Consider the following 15327-nt stretch of genomic DNA (forward strand, 5'->3'; position numbering starts at 1 on the left):
GTGAAAAATGAGCAGCAGAGCTCGATTATTCTTTTAAATGACACTACGATAAAATTTCCATGGGATAAGCGGAAAATTTTTCTTCTATGATAATTTGCTCGATAAATGGTTAGTAATCCGATCTATTAGTGAATGTTATTTGTTCTTAATACGCGATTTTTACTTAATAGAAAAGATATTTATTATCATCGTAACGCTATCAATTTACTAACACAAGTGTTGATAAATAATCTCCTCCATTTCATTTGATATACGTATTTTCCTTTGTTCATCGATAAAGAAGAACTTCGATAAAGAAAGAAATATGCATATTTTGTTGCGTATTTGATATTTACTTGAATAATTCCTCTTTTTCTTCAATTATTGGTAATTGAAAACTAGCCAAAGGAGCAACACACAAGCTATTACGTATTGCAATTATAAATAATATCTGCGATATTATATTGTTGAGTTTGAAAAAATCTGTTAAATATAATCCTACATTGTATAATATAATGTGTAAAATTATACGTTATCATGTGAGACACGATGGTAAAAAATGGTTTGAACAAACTTCCCTTAAAAGAACTACATCTATAAAAATATAATCGTAAAATACGTGTAGAGAGAAACACGATACTTGGACGAAAAGCTAAAATATTTAATTTTCACCACTTAATATCATAGAATCTATATTATTTATATAGATATTATTACATATAACGTATACGTATATTATTATATGTATTATATACGTATATAATAATATAACGTTATAATAAGTATACCTGGTCCATTGTCTGCATCAGCTCTTCTCTTGTCCGGACGTTTCTGTGAGTTCGCCGCTCTTAACTGTTGCAACTGTTGCTGTTGCTGTTGCTGTTGCTGCTGTTGCCTGCGTTTCGCTTGATTCCTGACCATCTTTTCTTTCTTCTTGGTATCCGCGCCCGATGCTTCCGGAAGATCACGGTCCAATAGCTTGTTCGTATCTTGCATGTTGTCTTTCGTCATATTGCTCGTGGGAACAGAGGATCGCGTGGACGAGTGAATAGGATCCAGTGCCTCCATAGCGACCACGTCTGGTACCGGTTGCACGTACTTCTCGAGATCGACCCCGATATCACGGCCGATGCTCGAGAGCAGATCAATCTCCTCGAGCTTCGTGTAGGTGGGCTGCTCCTCTGGATAACTGTCAGTGTCGGTATTGCTCTCCGAGTCGTCGTCGGCGGAGCCGCTCGACGTGGCCGTCTGACGGTTGCCTATTTTGGAACGGGCCTGGTGAGGCAACTCCTTTGCCTCGCGTATCAGGTCGATGTGCTCCACCACGATATCCTCTGTCTGAAAAGACAATGCTCGTTAGCCGCTTCCTTTTGCTTCGCGGACAATGGGATTGGATGCATCGGACGTTTTTCATTCGATTTTTAACGAGTTCCTTTGGTATTTATCGTAAACGTGATTCGAGTTAAATTTTCAATTTTCTCTTTTATTCAACGCTGTGCATCGTATGGAGAATATTATATACATATAGTATGCGCGCTAGTAGTACACTAGTAATATGTACACTGTTATACACGTATCGTGTTGTACATGAGAAGCGTACTCTTTAAAATCCTCACTGCATGTGACTTGAATTTTAATTTAGCACGTACTTTTACAATGTGCGTGTATGTGTGCGACGCAGAAACAGATGCGGGACACGATTCTTTGGTTTCTGAAAAATTGACTATCGCATAATGTAATATGATATAACGCAGCACAATTTTATTGAGAAATTCGTAAAAAGTAGAATCGATTAGTTTGACTTTGGATTACCAGTGGCCCGATTCGTTTAAAGCGCTTTATTTATTAAAATTTACATAAATTTTAGTTACGCAGAACTGTTTTGTTTTCTTTTTCTTTTTCTTTTTTTTTTTTTTTTTTTTGTAACAAAATTGATGATGAGTTCTGCTACGTATATCTATTGCAATATTATGTTTATACATTATGATACAGTTGGTAAACATTTTTGTAGTTTTTATTTCAGAATTTACCCACGATCAACAGCGAATATATTAAATTATTGGAAAACGTAGATATCAATTTAATTCGTGAATATCAATTGGTCGAATATTTATTGGAAAGTGGTATCGAATAGCATTCTAGTATTCTATGCATTGGATATTTGCCGCAATATTAGCCAATATTCTATCTGTAATACGAATCTGTAACGAATCAGTTTGATTAATTGTCATTGGTGCATAATGGTTAAATAGTCATGATTTCGTTTCATCTATGATATTTATCATGATATTTTATATTCTAATATCGCGAGATCTTTCATTTAGATAGTTCCCATATCGCTTAGAATCTATCGTTTAGAATAGAAAATTCATTCAATTCATATTCATGTTACGATGGAGTGGTTTGTGAATGTGTGAAACAACGCAATTGAAATGGCTTCAGAAAATCACAACAAACTGTCGCAAGGAACTATATAACACAAAGATAATATCACGATAGGAATATAGATGACATAAAATAATATACCTGTACATAATAGACGATATAAAGGCATTAACAATGATATTTTGCACGAATAATACGATATTGAAACATGCTCATGATAAAACGAGTTTTATCAATCTTTCAAATTTTCCCTATCATACGAATAATTTTTCTTTCTTCAAGTAACAATCTGTATAACAGTGGATTTCCATTTCGAGTTTATTTCACAACTTGTCCTATGCTCTACAGCACGATATAGTCGTGAAATTCATCACCCTCTTAGAATATTACCAACGCTTTAACATGGTTTCGTGAAATTAGCCTGATTAGTCCTAAAGTTTGCGGAAATTTCTGATTAACGTAGTGGTGTAACTATAATACATACATGTCGCCAGTCGATGCCGACTGACGCTGTTTTAAAACCAGGAATGTAGTGTGAAGTCTGTTGAATACATTGATGTGTTCTGCACGCGTGTGTGTTCAGTGCGCAGTGCTGCGCAGTTATTAGTCTTCCACATACACGGACAGAAGCGTGACACAGACGGTATAAAGCGAATTCTCGTTAATCTTGATTGTTCGTGCTTCATCGCAACAGAAATCGTTCGTATTACAGTGATCGTTCTGTAGTATCACCGCCGCTTTGAAAAATTGCGACGATTAAGCACTTTTCTTAATCTATATCGTTGCGAGATTCAATGTGAACTTGTAATATAAACATCGTAACGTAATGTCCGAAGTGACATACGATTTACGAGAAGCTGGCAGATGTTAAACGACCAATGTTAAAACATTTTTCTAAGAGATATAGCTCCATTACGCGGTGTGTTATCGAATTATAAATTAATTTTAACTTATGCAGATGAGCGTTTATGATACGTTTAATATAGAAACAATATTAGTTTATTAGAATTTAAATTATAATCACAATGTCGAAATAACAATATATATAATAACAATACACACATGTATTTACATGTATGTCTGTATTTACGGGTCACATAAATTCTTCAAAAATGTTACTTGGAAGTTGCTTCAATTAAAAACAATTCGACAATTTCACGATTCGATTCGATTCTAATACGTGTATGATAAACCAATAAACTTATTCGATATCAAAGTTCGTACATGGATGACAGAAAGCTGGAAACCCACCTCACCGACCTCGCTAGTCTTGCCCGAGTCCGATATTTCCTCGATCTCCGGAAATTGGAGGATCTCCTTGACGCTAGTCGTCAGTTCGACGATCTCGACCTCGACCGGAATCTCCCGTTCCTGATTCTTTTCCAACACTGCCTCCGACAATTCCGTAATGTCCTCCGCGACTGTGTTAGCAAGCGCCTCCTCCGGTTCTAGCACCGTCAAATGCGTCTCCGCCTCAACCACGCTGTTCACGATATCCGATTTCGGCGTGAGGATCTTTTCTTCCGTTCTAGAGTCTTCAACGCTTTTCACGTAGTTTATACATTTCTCCGATGGCGGCACCACCGACTCGTACAAAGATGTTACAGTCTGGAAACAGAGTCGATTCGTGTTTAACCCTTCAGTAACAAGTCGACCAACTACTTGTATATAGTCATTATATAATCGGATCGTATATCGTACAGACCACAGACGGTTAGTATAATACATTCGAACGGATCCTAACGCATCCTATATGATTACGATGATACATGGAAAGGAAATAAAATACGATGTATATTGATAAGATAATATACACGTACGTATTAACCGAATTGATGAAGGAGAACTGATAAAATTGCAACAATGTCATTTTTCAGGAAATGAAGCAAAGCAATTTGCTCTGATGCATATGCATATGATGAGATGCATATCTCTGATTAAATAACGAGGAAAGTGTTTGGCGTTGTTGGAAGGAAACCAATCGTTGGTATATTTCAGTCACTTTTAAGTCTTAGTCAAGTATTAGTCGCAAAGGAATGTCGTTGAACGTGATTGACACATTCACATTGTTACTGACTTAATGTTATGACTTTTCATAGTTATGCAGTTAAACTTACAGTTAACCTTTGAGAAAGAAAAATTTAATTCGCAGAGAAAGTATAAAGAAGCTCGTAATTGGAAACGAAGGGAATTTGAATATAATTAAGAATTCCTCTGTTGAACGTATTTTGGACCAGTCTGAAACAAAGGCGGCGTTTAAATGAAAGCTGTAGCTAAATTTGAAACGCGTGAATTTGCTTAATAATCAATATTAGCCGTGACTCTGGTTTTCAACTTTGAATTTCTTATTCCGTTTAACTAAGCTTACTTGGTTGTTTCTCGATACATTATTCGTAGCTTTGTCTAGTCTCTATTTCAAAAGTGTTTATTTTATTAACTATCTATCCAAAGAAATATTTTTATAAAATATACCTTTCTCATTAAATAAGCTCGTTCCTAATTAAGAATACGATTAAGCAACAAAACTTCTCCAAAACTATTCTCTAATTGCAAAGATCAAGTTTACAATCCTTTCAGCATTTCATTTTTTCCATTGAGAACGTCTTTAATCCTACATTTTCAAATTATTTATAATTTTCGCGTCTGTCTATCACAAACACGAATAACAGCATCGTTTAATAACCGAAACACTCCCACATGTTAGAACTGCTTATAAGTGAAATATATATGTATATATTTATTTATTTATCTATTTATCCCTTTTGAAAAATGTGTCTCAAGATTTCGCAAGTGCTGAAAAATATTTTGACACTTATAATTACTTGCCTTTGACAGAATATAGTTTAATTACGATATTACGTATGAAAGGATCTGAAATTATTTCATTCTATATTATTGTTACTACAGCTATCTATAATAGAATGATCAAATTGACTTGTAAAAACTAATATGCAATAATAAAATTGGCGTTCGTAGCCAAATTGTCCAAGCCCATATCCAGCTTGTTGTTTGGAAAGTTCGTTGTTTTCAGGTCTAAATTATAAATGGAACAACAAGATTCTAATTTCGAGTATTAGTATGTGAAACCGACGGATACATCGACAAATCGCGTATTTAATTTTAATATAACGCCGTCAGTCAAGTATTTTGATAAATAATATAACAAGGATACAATATATCTATACTGTTCCCATTCGTGAATTTGCCACTCATTCGTATATTTTTACAATTTATATATCATCAACATCATATGCGGATACTTGTATGCGTATTGTGGCTTCGTTAGCATTTTTCAAAAGGGTACAACTTATATTTGAAACTTAACTACGATTTTGATAATCGTACTTTTAGGTACAAGAATAGCTCAACAGTCTTTGATTCTTTTCGTATAAAACACAGAAACATGTTTCTGTTAATTCTTCTCTATGTACATGTATGTAATAGTTACTACAAAAGGTTGTTGCACGTACCCTTATCTTCCAACGAGACGTTTTTTATATGAACGTTTTTAGTATATGCCAAGCTGTACGAAATTTAATACACTCCAAACTATCTAGTTAGCATGTATGTAAATGTTACGATAAGCAAGATGATGTGCAAATATTTTTTGTAATCGCTGTATATTATATATCTTTTTCAAATTCCACTTTGGAATTTTTGAAAAACAACCAAGCTATGGTAAATTTTATAAATCGATGTTGGCTAGATCGACCGACCGAACCTAATCCATGCCTACAGTATTCGATCATTGTCTTTATTTTGAAAATTACATTTTGCCAAATATTATATAAATATCAAATAATAATAAAAATAAAGATAATAATTGGAAGTAATTTCACGATGTGCACCATAAAAAAAAGAAAAAAAGAAAAGAGAAAAGAAAGATATCGCTCGCTACATTTTACCCTCCTTTGTTCACCTTTACTTACAGTCCTTTAAACCCTTCAGCAGTAATCAGCTTCTTCGATGAGTATTCATTTCCTAAACAACGAATGATCAAAATCCGTAAGCATGTTATTTACCTGTATATTAAACTTAGGTTTCTCATAAAAAATCTTCCTCTCGTTCCTTTGACCGCACAAATGATTAATGCTGTCTTCAACGTTGTTGTTGTACTCGTTGTCGTTCTCAGCTGGTCTGGTGTCGATGTCGTTCAACCTTGTATAATCGGGACAGCTCTCGTGTTCATCCTCTGTCAGATCTGTGTCCGATAGAAGAGAAGGCGCCAGATGTTGAAAGCCAGGATAGTTAGGGTTGACGATACCGCGACAACCTGAAGGCAAATTTCCCTCCTCGGACCAGTCAGACCACTCGGACGGTGTCAACTCGTGGGACGAGTCTTCGTGAGAGGAGTTACGCCCTGCGGAATTTCATGCTCGTCGCACATTGCCGGAATACTGATTATTCATAATCATAGCATGCCACTGACTGACTCATCACAGCTGCACCAGACGCCCGTCACCGGGCGATAGTTTCATTGAATCGTTTCATTAAATCACACGTGTTGATCTTAAACATTCTCACATGGTTCGATTCGCTGCTCCGGCAATTGCAGATATACATGTAATGGCTGTTTGTAAACTCTTATACTATTACTAGAATTCCCTATTATTGCACTATAGTAATTAATTAATACTAATTAATTAGTAAATTAGCCGAAAGTGCTGGAAATGCGACTGGAAGTGCTGAATTGACAATGTAAACGTAAGGAATCTCTTTTTTCGGAATCATAAAAAGATCCGCATTTTCACAGCGCTCATAGTCATCTTCCAATAGAATCTTTGACCTAAATCACCTTTGCTACTCAAATTTCGTCCATTAAATCAAGTCCATCGTGTATCTGTAGAATAATACGACATTAAAGTTTTGCGAGAAAGATGACGGAACGCAATGGATCAACGAGTTATGTACTTGTCATTCTGCAAGATATCAAAATCCGCGTGTCAAAAACATTCCGTTCGTCTTCTACTTTGATCGAACTGTCTAAACTACACAAATCATATATAAAATTTCTCTTATTTCAAAAAACAATGATTACCTTCGTAGTCGGCCAAACTCTCCACGGAACTGTTCCTACAGATTCTCGGAACTGTCAGGTTGTTGTTCAGGTTGCTGGTCTCGTTGTTCGAGCTATTGGTTTGCACGTTTTCGCGGGTGATGGCAAACGAGGACCACGTGGTCGTGTCTTCGGCGACGCGAAAATCCTGCGCAACTTCCACAACGAATTCGGTGTTGATTTGGCCCCTGGCGACCGTATCTACGGTCGTCGACGAAGTTCCGTTACGATTTCCGATCTCCTCGACGATCGGCTGGTTCTGGTCGCTCCTACGTAACTGACTGCGAGTGAGACAGAGAAATAAGTCCAAATGGATCGATACGTTCCGTTAGCCGTGGCCCGTACGATCTATGACGATGCAAATATAGTAGAGGCAGCACACCCATGTAAGACGTCTGCAAGGTGGCACGAGCTACACTCTGCTCTTTCATATCGCTCTAATTTTGCGAATAATTAAATTTGCGATTACGAGCAACTACTAATTCAGCTTTATCGCGCAATGCTTTATTTACTGACTTTCTTGGACCTCGACGCGCGATTATCGTTGCTTTTTCTTCGAACGCGTTTTGTATTTTAATTACATTGTAATTAGAATAATTAAAATATTTTTGGTAAAACTTGATAAAAGCTTACACATCACTCGCTTGATCAATCGATATTATTTTACGAAACAACGGAATAATTGTTATCGCTTGATGTAAGCGATGGCGGGCTTAAAGAAACTGACGTGCGCGCTCGCGCGTGTGTATACGTATTGTAGAATAAACAAAAGATAAGTGCTAGATTTGAGTTGGATTTAAACAGGATACATAGGTAGTGGTATTGACAGATTTATGCGAATATCGTGAAAACAAAGCGGGATCGCCGGTTATACGTTTAACAGGAAAAAATTGTTCAAGATGTCAACGTGTTTTAACGTATCCAAAAATCATTGAAATCAGAGATGAAGTAACTTTTTTGCAGTTTCATTTATATGTGTGTATATTGTACATATCAATACAGCGTCCCGTTTGGAAGTACGCGCGCAATTATTTGCCAAACTGTAGCTCGTTTCAAAAATGGTTTAAAATGAAACTGTTACTGTTAACCAACTGTCGATTTCTATAATTAAATATTACATATACCTTGAACAGGTATTGATTAAAACTTATTGAATTTTTATTTTCTCACTTCGTTTAAAAAATTGTGCGAATTACTTATTCTCAAAGCATACGAAAAAACTGTTTATACTTCCTGTAAACGACATATGTAGTGTATTTTCAGGTATTCCTTTCAGGTATTTAATTTTCTTTCCCCCCCCCCCTAACTTTTTGTTTCTTTCTTTTATTTTATCGACATCGCTGTCAATTTCCCTATATAGACAAGTCAACAAATTTTGTTCGAAAATCAATCAAATATTAATTCTCAATTCTATTTCAACTTACTTTCTTAATAACCAACTTAATAAGAAATTAACCAACAACATTCATCTTTCTTCCCTCTTTTATTAGGAGGAATTTCATAGATTTCTATGAAAGAGATTAATTCAATCATTGATTGGAGAAAGTATCTACAAATATGTATCTATGAGATCAAACAGTAGGTGGTCGTTAAATTGAGTTTAAGTTGAGTTAGGCAACGCAGAAGGGCATCGTTCAAGCTAGCTTCCGTCGAATCTTTGAATCAACCGAGGAAAGTGATTAGTGCGTTAATGTGCAATTTCATTGCCATGGGATCACAAAGACAGAGATAGATGTATGCGATGGTTCGAACATTCGTCGTTAGAACACGAAAAGACTATTTTCTATCCGGTCGTGTCGCGTGTGTTATAGAAAATAAGGTCTCGCATAATCTCGTGCACACGGCGGCAACGTTTTCGAATATTAAAAAGGGATAACGTAACTCTATCTAATGAAGGCAACACACCATACTAAAGGAAATAAAATTACTATTAATTTCGCGTAATCGCTTGCTAAGGATATGTACGATCCTTACGTCTAAGGATATTTACAGGAGAGAATTATAAAAATCACTGAACGACCAAAGGAAATTTTTTTATTCGCTAGGCAAGGCACGTGTAACTGTAAGACTGTTTTCTCAAAAAACTCGTGTCTTGGGGCGGGAGGCAGGAGGAGGAGAGGGGAGGGGGAGGAAGGGTTACAAAACACATGCGGCACAATCATTTATTGTGATCTGTATGTATAGTATATGCGTGTGAGTACGCGTGCGCGTGCGCGTGCGTGTATGTGTATATGTGTTTGATGCATTTGGAAAAGGTTGAAATATTTATAAATGACAACATCGATAAATTAGAATCTAAACGAGGTAAATAATTACTTTAATCTCGTTCTACTTTCTCATCGACATCGTAAGAAGCACGAATATTTGGAATGCGTGAATAAAATGGAGACAACAAGAGAGAAATAATAAGAATGAATACAAATGAGTATATGTATATTATATGTATACGGTAAACTCTATGAAAAGGGAACCGTTTAGAGTCAACACTAACCTTATGGTTTTTCCTTTTCAGTTAAATGCCTTGGCATTGCTAATAATAAGGCACGGAATAAATATTCTACGATTTAAACTAGTTAAGTAACATTTAAAGCTATTCGTTGCTAGATCAGTGAAAGCTACGCTGTTAAGCTGTGAGCTAATTACTAATTCTACAAAGAATTATCAGCTACTCTACTTAACGATAATAAAGAAAAAGGATGCAGTATTAAGTGAAACGTGATTAATCGATATTGAAATAAATATTGCACTCAAGTTCATGACAATGCTATTCATGTGAATCTCTTAATGTTTCACTTCACTCTCGTGATAGTATTCATCGAAGAACAAAAATGCAAAATAATTAATTTCATGGGAATTATTACAGCGATGATTAAACGATGCTAAATGACCATTTCAAATTAAGCGCAACAACATTAAAAATGTTGACGCAACAATATTAAAACCAGCCCGAAAAAACGTAATATCGAACACCCCCCTAAATTTTTCACTTACAACAAAGTTCGTATCTTTGATCGAACGAATAAAAATATAGTCAATCTAAGAAAAACCGATAAGAAAGATAACAAAACACAAATTTCGATCTAGTTAGCGGGGAAAAGATGGCAAGAGAGCCTTATTATTCGTTTAGAAATTTCCAATTAGAACGACTGAAAGAAAACTTTTTGTCGCACGAAATACTGTTTCTGCTCACGGAAACCTTGATACCACTGTTTAACCTTTTTCGTGAAAAAGCTCGTTTCGAACGAAAGCGACCACGATCACGATCACGATCACGATCACGATTACAATGAGGATCACGATGACGACCACGGTGACGAAACGAAATTGTGCGATTACGGAACGGTGAAGACGGATCACGAACATCGACTAACCCGGTTTTGACTCAACGAATTTGCAGTTGCACTTACTTGTTGTTCAATCCTCCAGGATGCAGCGGTATCGAGACGACAGCCTCCTTGAGCCGCATATCGAATCCTCGTCTGAAAACACAGTTCCAAGACAGACTGGTTGGTTAATCAGGTGGATTGAAAGGATTCTTTCTGCTTTTGCACGATAAAACACGATAAAACACGATAAAGCACACACACACACACACACACACACACGCACGCACGCACGCACATGGCCGCGATATCCATCAATCCCACGGAATCATTTCATTTCACTGTCGGAGCGAAGGAAGAAAAACGCTGGATCGAACCTATTGTAAAATGACCAATAACTCTTCTCTTTCCTCTCTACCAGCCCGAGGGTTCTAAGGAAAAGAGGAATGGGACTTACCGACCGCCATGTTGAAGTCGTGCGCAAGGGTGCTCGCGTTTCCCGTGGTTTATCGACTCGCAACCAACACCCTCGTTTGCTCTCCTTTCACTCTCCTACCACTCTCGTCACCATTCTACCTTGTCTCTTTTTCGCCCACTCTATCCCTACCTTCTTCCTCCTGCTCCGTCTTTCTCTCCCTCTTTCTATCTTCCTCTCTCTCTCTCTCTCTCCCCCTCTTCCTCTTCCTCTTCCTCTTCCTATTCCTCTTCCTCACACTCTGTCTCTTTCTCTTTCTCTTTCTCTTTCTGTGCTTTCTCTTCCTATGCAACATGTATTTTAAACGATTCTTTATCATTTTCATCGTCATTTTTCTTCACCATTCCGATTTCTCGACTAGTTAAAAGTTGCTGTTTTTTCCGAAGTTTTACTAGTATTGCAGACATTTTGATTACACGAGGATATCCTTTATATTTGGTTAGGTTCTACTTTCGAAAGGAATATTTTTGAAAGGTTTGGCAGGCATAGTGGGAAACGTTTAATCGATCGTTGCTTCCATCACGCTTTCGGCTCGAGAGATGCATTTGCGCGGGTTTCTCTGGGAACCTGATCTCAATCGCATGGTTTTAAAATATGGTGCTTAAAAATCGAATGATTTTGGTATAATTAAAAAGATCGTTTTAGTGCAGATAGCGAATATTACGTTGTCTGTTTGAGCGAAAATATTTGTCATATGTTAATTTCTTTGATATTTTGATAAGTACGAAATTTTAAATGTCACTTTTGAAATTGTTCTTTTAGCGAATGAACGTTGTTTTTAAGCAAAGTATTATTTTCCTGACTTTCTGGTTTTGCACAAGTCCCCAGTCTTTAGTTACATAGAAAGTTGTTTGATTTAAGCGTTACATATTTCATTTAGTACTCTATAATTAAAATCTTTTCGTTGGAATTTTATCTTGAAACACTTTATGTATACGGAATGCTTGCAATGTACACTATTTCATTAATTCTATAATGCATTCCGTAATATATTCTGCAACATATTTTTATTGTATCATTTCAATGTTAAACTTGTCTACAAGATACAGTAAGATATTTTAATTCTTCATCTGTTGTCTTTTTTTTTTTATATTTTCAACAAATTAATGAATGAAACGTAAGAAAATCTGATATCCTTGAGTTTACATTTACGGACTATATACATGTATACATATGTATTTCTAAATATCGCAATGAAAACAATTTTCATAAATTTTCTAAAACGTCTTCTCCTTATTAGCAATAAATATCGGATATCTCAGTTGAAGCAGTAGTAAAATAAACAGAAAGAGCAGAATTATATCATAAACTTTTATTTCAATTATTTTCTATTTCTTTTATTTAATCCTAAAGACCTTTAATATTTACATTGATAGAAGATTTCAAAAGGCTTACATACGAATGAATATATATAAACAACATAAATAAATAAAAGATTTACATATTTTGTTCGCTTATTTTAAATAAATCTCTTGCTCTTCTACGATATTCCACGATCTCGTCAATGTATACCAAGCGATTTTGCTTTCTGCACTGTTTATCGTTCGTAGAAGGCCCGTAACCAACAATGGATTACCTTACGCAAGTATGTATGGGTTTTACTAGCCTTGTATTTTATTTCTGTTATTCCACGCCTACTTATTTCTTATGGCTTCTATTTTCTCATCCGTTCACCTCAATTCTCAAAGCACTTCAAAGAGGTAATTAACGGAACAATTCACGGAGAATTTCTTGACCTGCCCTTATTCGAATCTCGTGCAAAGTAGCCTATCCTATAATTAAAGCGATTCATATCTATTTCAGCTATGCCTATATATTTTTCTTTATGATAACGACGTATTTTCTCAAGGGAGAAAACGCAAGGTACTAGATACAAAATAGGAATCTCACTGAATACTAATCATAGTACTAGTAATTTTACTAATTTTCCATTAATAATAATTGAAAGATAACTAACAGACATCTAGCAATTACTTACTAAGACTTAAATTTTTGGAAATATCGACGAATTTAATTCAGGAAGAAAGCAAAAATAAAAATCACTCAGCGTACTGATAATAGTACGTAATTCTGCTAATTTGATAATAATAATAGTAAAATACGCCAATTAAATATTAAGGAGAAGATTTTCGAAAATCATTGAGAGCTTCATTACAATATCTATTACGATAATTACCATCATTTTTTAGAAGATTAGTATACAATCAGTACAAGGTAGAATGAACATGCGTCGTCTGGTCGAATTAAAAAGTAAACAATAAAATAGGTTAGTTAACGTTTAAGCGAAAATGAAAAGAGATATTGCCTTCGGTTTTCTTAATTGGAACGAAATTAACAAACTGAGCTTTATAAAACTTTGCCTTAGAATTAGTGCAAATTTGCGAAAAATCATTTTTCCTTTTTTCTTTTTACATTTTCTCCAGCATACTGTATTTTATAATTCAAATAATCTATATTACATAGTGTAATAGTGTAACAATTATTTGTTTTACGTAAGGCACGGATGTTCGTTGGATAATGAGAAGAAAAGAGAGTCCACGATGAAAGAGAATGAGAGCTGCATATTGCATATGCACTGTGATCTATGAACCACCGGACTATTTTTCCGAGCAAAAGAAGATTCGTATACCTTCCTCTCCCCTCTCTATTATCCCTATCACGTTTTCTCTTGCAAGCCCTTTAACTTTTAACTGTCTCCGCTTGGGTTGCGTGCTATACATTATGTACATCGTAGATACAGGAACGCATCGATCGACTGTGTCCTTTCTACCCTTCCTGGTAGTGAGTTTCGTTTAAGGCCACGTGCTACAATCGTGGCATGGATATTAGAGAAGTGTTCGCTCAACAGCTGGAATGATTGGATAAGCACGTGAAAAAGGCGGCGCAACATAAATCGCAAGTTTTTTGAATGAGTATGAAACAATTTGTCTGCCTATAATATAACAAGTTTTCTTCGTTTGAGTAATTGACGAGAATTTTGAACACAATGCAAGCCCTTCGTATACTATAGAACCATTTAGACGTTGTTTCATTGATAGTAGGAGGAGGGAGGGCTGATAAAGGGGTTGGATTGATGGTGAAACACACAGGGATGATAAAAATCGTTATTTCATTCCTTTAATCCGCGTTAGATTGTTTGTAGCTTAATGAACCTGTAAAGTTAGTTGGTTAAACAAGGATTGTAAAAACTGTCGTTCCTTCTATTTATCTTAACATCGCTTGTGAGGAGAAAAATTAGTGTTTGGAAATGGATTTGAAGCAAGCACCAAAAATAATAATTGTCCATTTTCGACATTTTTATGAAAACATTTGTTGGGAAAAGATTGATTTTTGTTTAAATGGAAACTGTTGATCATTATAAGTCTTGAAGAGATTTATCAAAAAATTGATCGATTAAAAGATATCAATTTTTAGGCGTTTCAATTACGAATACTATACTAAATGAACAAAACCTTTTTGAACAAATTCCTTTTCTATCATTTATTTCCGATTAATTTATTCACATACGTAGAATCGCCACCTTACCGATTAAGCCATAGTTATCGAGATAATTAAGAAAAATAAAAGAATATATAGCTACTCTTTTAATATTGCAAAGTATAAAAGATTTAACATATTCTATATACATATATTTTCATAACATTGAGTAACGTTATATCTTTTTTGGTATCGTAAATCAAAGAATACCTGATACAATATAATGTTTATAATATGTTTTTTTTTTTAAATATTTTTCTCAAAAATCAAACACTTTAATGCGGTAAGGATGATGTTACTCGCTCCAAGTTTCATGCTATAATACATATATGATACCAGACTTCGCGGTACCATCGTATCATATAACACACGACACACTTCTGGCTATAGCCAGAGGTCGCAGATTCTATTCTTTTGTTGAATCACCGCGGAGATTGATAACCATATCATTTAAATATCAATACTTGCACCTATACTATATCGATGTAGGAGCATGTGGCAATGCGAGGAGGAGAGGCCTTAAGGAAATCGGAATTTACGTAATCGGACGTTGGACCAAAGAGTCCAACATACCATCTTGACTTTCCATTGTTACTGTTCCTATTTATTGGGCTTGGAGGACTCTACACATA

At 35.4% G+C, this 15327-nt stretch overlaps 1 protein-coding gene across 7 annotated transcripts in view; it reads right to left on the reverse strand.

Annotated features, from left to right (window-relative positions):
* LOC122569658 (schwannomin-interacting protein 1 homolog) overlaps nt 1–15327 on the reverse strand; it is a 36360-nt gene that overhangs the window by 19275 nt on the left and 1758 nt on the right. For 3 of the 7 annotated variants that reach the window (XM_043731065.1, XM_043731056.1, XM_043731027.1), the window contains 5 exons: nt 10828–10899; nt 7403–7701; nt 6387–6724; nt 3616–3972; nt 768–1317 (listed from right to left, as the gene is read on the reverse strand). In XM_043731065.1, coding sequence (XP_043587000.1) covers nt 768–1317; nt 3616–3972; nt 6387–6724; nt 7403–7701; nt 10828–10886 — 1603 coding nt within the window. In that variant the 5' untranslated portion in view covers nt 10887–10899. Of the gene's footprint in view, nt 1–767; nt 1318–3615; nt 3973–6386; nt 6725–7402; nt 7702–10827; nt 10900–11041; nt 11074–11120; nt 11173–11200; nt 11265–15327 lie in introns of those variants that run through there. The other 4 variants (XM_043731075.1, XM_043731085.1, XM_043731034.1 and 1 more) reach the window with 4 other exon arrangements.

Source organism: Bombus pyrosoma, linkage group LG1, assembly GCF_014825855.1.
Source record: "Bombus pyrosoma isolate SC7728 linkage group LG1, ASM1482585v1, whole genome shotgun sequence".
NCBI classification, from domain to species: Eukaryota; Metazoa; Arthropoda; class Insecta; order Hymenoptera; family Apidae; genus Bombus; species Bombus pyrosoma.